At 47.2% G+C, this 6,158-nt stretch overlaps 1 protein-coding gene across 1 annotated transcript; it reads right to left on the bottom strand.

The window, feature by feature from the left end:
* Window positions 1-3,982: 3,982 nt before the first annotated feature.
* LOC124471277 (G-protein coupled receptor 22) lies at window positions 3,983-5,874 on the bottom strand. The gene has a single exon (XM_047025698.1). The coding sequence runs from the start codon at window positions 5,781-5,783 to the stop codon at window positions 4,044-4,046; it is 1,740 nt and encodes a 579-aa protein (XP_046881654.1). The 5' UTR covers window positions 5,784-5,874; the 3' UTR covers window positions 3,983-4,043.
* Between the last annotated feature and the right edge of the window lie 284 nt (window positions 5,875-6,158).

Here is a 6,158-nt window from a genome sequence, read left to right as displayed (position 1 = left end):
GCCATGAGTTAAAACGACAGACTAGTTGAATATATAGTGATTATATAATTAATGGCTACCAATTAACACTACAAACTACAAACAGGGCGAATTCTTCCAAAGGATTACGCACAAGACAAGGTTAAGGGCTAAATTATTCAGAATGTGTATCTAATGTGGAGGAAATCGTATTGAGAAATAACCTCTGGAAGCAGGCTTAAACTTTTTTTTACAAATTACATGGCACTGTGAACTCTCTGGGTTACTTTAAAGTTAATGCTCTTGATTGTTGTAATCATTTTAAATCGGTTCTTAATCATATTCATGTAAGGCTACATGCATTATTGAATAGCCTACTTTGTCCTCTACACACACTTGAGGTCAAAGCCAGTATCTGACAGCTGAGTCAGGAGACCAGCTGGCAGCTGTACGAAGCAAGCGAAATCTTTAATGACAGTTTAGAAAGGGCTTTTTGTAAGAAATTTAAAGGTAGTTTGAATGTAAAAAAAAACAGCAATTCATTTTCCCAAACTAGAAACACTGTCCCAACATTGTAATTAACGTTTCCAGAGTGTGGCAATAATAATAATAAAACACACTAGATGAATGATAATTTCTTAATTTTCTTGGGAAATAGGCTACGGGCCATATGAAAGCATTATGATAATATTTTAGCGTAATGGATTATTTGTAATGACTGATAAACACGGTGTGTTGAAATAACATATGAATAATTTCCCAGATAGTCTAACAGTAGACAGTCTTCCTGCCTTGTTGGTTCCTCATCCAACACAGCAGTAATACCAGGACTATAGTAATACTGCAGCAATTGTGGGGGTGGTAGTTTGGCTCTCAAACTCGTTCCATCTGCATTATCTTCCAATGTTTTTGTCAGTGTTTTTTTCTTTTCTTCCTGTGGGCTGCAGTGTTGCTCTTGATACTTATTTATCCTTCCCTGCTCTTACCTCATCTCTCCCACCTTACCTGTCCTCTAATCTCCTCTCTCTGTTGCTTTGGCTTCTTCTCTTCTCCTTCCATCTCTATTTTCTCCTGCTTCTCTTCCTATCTCTACTGCTCCTCTCTCTCTCTTCTTGCTGATCTTTCCCTCTCCCATTCTCATTTCTGTTTCCCCCAAGGTGACTTTCCTTCCTCCACAGGCATTGCAGATGTTGTCCATTGTTCTGGAAAGCATGAGTGTGGAAAAGAGATGAGAGAGACAGGGAACAAAGGGTGAGGAAGGGTGGAATGTCGGAAGACAGGGAGAAGAGGATGAGGAGGGAAAAGGAGGGAACTGATGAGATTAACAGGAGGATACAAATGTTATTACTAACTGCACATTCTTTGGTGTAATCAAATCAGTATCATACACATGCACGTGTGAACACACATATATACCTATACAGAAGATACATATAGTGTATACAAGCACACACACGTCTGTTATTGACAAAATATGTTATTTTTTATTGAAGAAATCCCCACTGTTTGCTGGTTAGAGTTTTATAAAACATGTATTCTTGAAATTTGACATGAATCCTCATTGGCATGTCTGATTAGCACTGTTGTGACACCAGAGAGGGGCATGAGGACACACAGATGCGAGGAGGGTGAGCAAACAACAGTCAGCAGTAAATACTGTAAGAATCTGGGACAGAGTTGCTAAATTTAGGGATCAGAGAGAGAATGAGAGCAGAAGCAAAGCATGTAAAAGGGAGATGTGAGTCGAGGGACGTGAGGGAGAGAGGGAGAGTTATGCCCACGGGGGCAAAAGGGATTAAAGATGCCCCCAGCACAACAGATCTGAGTGTTGCTTAGAGCCAGGAGAATGACATTATATCAGACTGTGATTAAAATGTTCAGACGTTTTGACAGGACTAGTCATATGCAGTATAATTGGGCTTACAAAATAAAACTTGGCAAATGTGATGTATAACTAATTTAAAAGGGTTGTATGCAATCAAGGCAAACTCTTTTTCCAAGGCCAAACCCATTCCTGTTGCTAAAAGAGGTTGTTCTGAATATACTTAAGTGAACAGTCGCAAGGAGGTATTATACCGCTTTAACCTTCCCACATGGCAAGAGTGCTCCTAAATTGGTTGTGAGCTCATCCATTCTCTCTCTGCATTATTCTATGATGTTGCTTGTCAATGGTTGTTCATGATTAATAGAGTGGCCCCATGCAGTTAAAAGGTTGCTATTTGAACGCAACTAATTAGTGACTATGTTTTTAAGGTTCTTCTGGTGATTTAGCATAACCAGATGGAAGCTAGATTGATGTCAAACATGGTGGGGTTTCAGTTGATCGTTTTTCATCAGGCGACATGCTTCATCTCATTGCTTGGGTGTGGGAGGGTGTACGTGTTGGTTTGTGTCGGTGTGTACTCTCAAAAATACTAAGAAAATCATAGATAGTCAATTTCTTTAATACAGACTTTGTTCTTCTCTATTAAGAAATACAATTTTAGTGACACAATAGAAATCATGTACAATACTATATCTCTATTCACATGGTCATAAATGTACAGAACAGAACACACATACATTAACACAAATACATTAAGTGTGATCTCTTCACATTTCCCACCCACTCAGGATTCTGATTTTTCAACTCAAACCCTCCATAGCTGGATATTTCAATATTTACATCCCTGATAAAATGTACATATATAAATACACAGGATGTCTCTTCTTCTGGCTGGCTCCAACTGGTTAAGAGGAGCAGTGGATGTAGCCCAAAGCCCCCATAGCTCATCCAGGAGGCCATCGTCTAAACAAAGTGTTTCTAATAAACATGTAGAGTAACATTATGATTCTATATCTAACACCAACTATACTGACTAGATGAGGGCTGGTGTGGCGGTACAGAGATAGAAAGCCCTGAGGAGGAGGCTGACAGAGATAGAAAAGAAACAGGACTTCTCCAGAACAGCTGCATGGTGCCAGCCCTGTCTAACTCTGGAGCTTCTGATGGTCCACAGTGCTGCCCTCCACACTGCCCTCCAATAGACTCTACACACTTACAAAGTCGCAATGTTCTGTCCTGTATGTTTAACACTGACATTGAAAAGCGACCTCTTTTTTACTGTAAAACTTTGTCTTGTGTTAAAATTGCTGATTGCATGCCCCACTTATGGATAGTTGGAGGGACTGATGCTAAATATTGCCCTTTGATGACCTCAGTAAAATTGAAGAGAGATTTCAGTATATCCATACTGTAATATTCACATAGTTACAGTTGCGCCATATGATTTGTTTGTTGACCATGTTGATTAATACGACATGACAAAGCTAACTGCCTACAATCAACAGATGTTGTCACCCATAGCTTTAGCAATCCAGGCTAACAACAAACCAATTCTTAGTTTACATCCAATGAGGCTCAATCATTCCTTGAGATTTATTGCACATTATACCACACACACACGCACGCACGCATACACACACTCACGCACCCACACACCCACACACACTCTTGCTTATACTTTTATTATGCTTATTCTTGTAAAACCAACACAACATTCAGCACCATCTCTACTGAGTACCAACAAAGAACTGAATTAAGGCATGACTAATCAAACTATACAGACTTGACAGTGATTCTCACTGAGAATAATTGGTGTGCTGGGTCAGTAGGTCTTATGTGCTTTTACAGAGGATGACTAATACTACATTAACGATGTGCATTAAGGATATGTGTATGTGTGTGTGTATGCAAATGGACATGAAAGTGTATTTATTTGTGTTTTGCAAAGATGCAGTGTTGTAGCAGTAATATCACCTTATGCCAGTAGGTGATGCAATGGAGATGGCGGTGGCCATCTTGATGGGCTGGACTACTAATGAAAGGCTGTATGTTGAGAGCAGCCTCTAATTGGAGCCCTGGGCCGACCTGCCTTTCCACCCCTCTGCATGGAAAGAGATGACAACCATGGCTCCTGTGACCGTACGAATAGCTTCTATCACTGAATATCTCACTCTTATGACTCAACACACACTCACTCTCATTAACACTCAACCCACACACACACACACACACACACACACACAAACAAACACAAATAGCCTCACTCCCTCACTGCCTCCGTGAGGCATCGGTCTGTGGCATCGCTGGGCTCCACCCGCGGCTTGCGTGCCTTCCTCTGTCCTCCCCCCTCCACCCAGGAGTTGTGGATGACAGTCCCCCCGCTTGGCGCTGGGTCCACCTGCAGCAGAGACACCACCCTCTTCTTGACCCGGGTCTTCAGCGCACGGCGCAGCTTCTGCCTGGTGAAAGCGTAAAGTAGGGGATGGAAGATGGTGGTGCCGTAGGCCATGGCCAGAAAGCAGAGGCGTACGCGGACCAGGCCATCGCTGGGGCCCAGAGCCAGGATCAGCACGTTGACGGCCGACAGGGGAGCCCAGCAGCCCAGGAAGGAGGAGATGATGATGAGGGACATCTTGAACACCCGCCGTTGGCGCTCCCGCCGGTCCCGGTGGCGCCTCACCGCCCGCCTCAGGGCGATAATGGCTGACACTGATGCTTGAACACCCAAGGAGGCCGGTGGCTGGGGCTGGGCCTGGGCCTGGGGTGGGGAAGTGGTCTGGGTCTGAGGGACCACGGTTGGGTCTTGGTTTGGGGTCTGTGGGGCAGGGGTGGCGGGGGTGGTAGCCACAGGGGTGGTGGCAGCGGTGGTGATACCTGTAGCCCCGCTGTCAGAAGTGACCTGGGTGATGATGGACAGGGGCGGGGGTGAGGCGGGTGTGGGGATGAGGGGTGCGTGGGTGAGGTGCTGAGTTTGGCTGGAGGAGGCCGTCTCTGCGGCGGTGGTTCCTAGACTCAGGTCCTTCCTCTTCCGTCGTCGCCGCCTCACCCTGCAGCCTGAGTCTTTGGAGCGTCCGGCCACCCCGCCACGCATCATGTGGGTGCCGATGCGGATGTTGAGGGCCTGCAGGATGCGGGAGTAGGTAAACAACATGACGGCCACTGCTATGAAGAAGCAGGGCACCTGGAGCAGCAGGTGGTAGTACATGGCCATGCCCGTGTGGTAGCCCTGCCCGCCCGCGCACAGCAGAGTCCGGTTCTGCCACTCCAGAGGCAGGTGGCCTGACGACTTGAAGGAGGAGGACGAGAGGATGGAGGACAAAGAGGGGGAGGGGGAGGAAAGAAGCGTGGGGACCAGTCTGGTGGGCAGACCCGTCGACGTAGTGCTGTCCCCCTCTGTGGTCTCTCCTCCCTCGTTCCCTCCCTCCTCCTCCACCCCTGAGGAAAAGAAGTCTCCTTCCAGGAAGGGCAGGAAAAAGACGGCGAGCGACAGCGCCCACACAGCCGCCAGCAGCAGCGCAGCACGTCGCGGCGTAAGCAGGCGGGTGGCAGGCCGCACCGAGATGTCGTAGCGGTCCAGGCTGATGACCAACACGTTGACGGCTGTGGCTACACTGGTGAAGGTCACACAGGCCTCATGGAAGCAGCACAGCGTGGCTAGACCCTCCCCACCTCCCTCACTAGGCAGTAGGATAATGGCCACGGTCAGCGGCAGACACAGCACACACACCAGAATATCCAGCACGTGCAGGTTGACCGTGACCAGGTTGCTGACCGAGTCGACCAGGTTGGACTGAGCGCAGTAGAGGACCAACACGGTGAGGTTGCTGCTGAAGCCCAGCACCAGCTCCAGCATGAGCACAGTGGTCAGCGACACCTGGAAACCCAGGGGATACGGTGCACTCCATTCGGGTTCCAACCCACCCACACCCCCTCCCTCCAGGAGGCCGGCCCCCTGCCCGTCGCTGGTCTCCAGGAGGTCGCTGTAGCCTTCGGTCTCCATGGACACAGCAGCACTCTTTCATACATATCAACGGCGATCGCCTCGCCAGCCCATGCTCTGCGCTCTCTCGCTTTGGCCAGGCACTGAAGACAGCTCTGAAAATGACTGACAGGTTCTGTTCTTTCTCTAAGATTCTGTGGAGAGAAAGGGAGAGATAAGGCAATTCCAGTTAAAGTTCAACTTTGTCTGTATTGTAAGTCTTTAAATAGCCCTCTCTCAGCCCTCAGTCAAGAACATGACATGTGTTATATTTCACAGGAAAGGTGCAGCCATGAGTGGACAAAACAACTGAAAGTTTGATTCCTGTTCTGCCACTGATGGTATGGTCAGAGATGAGACAACAACACGTTCAGTGAACATGGAAAGAGTTCAGGG

The sequence above is a fragment of the Hypomesus transpacificus genome, chromosome 9 (assembly GCF_021917145.1).
Source record: "Hypomesus transpacificus isolate Combined female chromosome 9, fHypTra1, whole genome shotgun sequence".
NCBI classification, from domain to species: domain Eukaryota; kingdom Metazoa; phylum Chordata; class Actinopteri; order Osmeriformes; family Osmeridae; genus Hypomesus; species Hypomesus transpacificus.
Note: the sequence above shows the minus strand (reverse complement) of the source record. Positions and strands in the feature narration are given on the sequence as shown.

Bases quoted from the DNA above. Each gene is read 5' to 3' on its own strand.
- LOC124471277 (XM_047025698.1), bottom strand. From the start codon at position 5,783: ATGGAGACCGAAGGCTACAGCGACCTCCTGGAGACCAGCGACGGGCAG.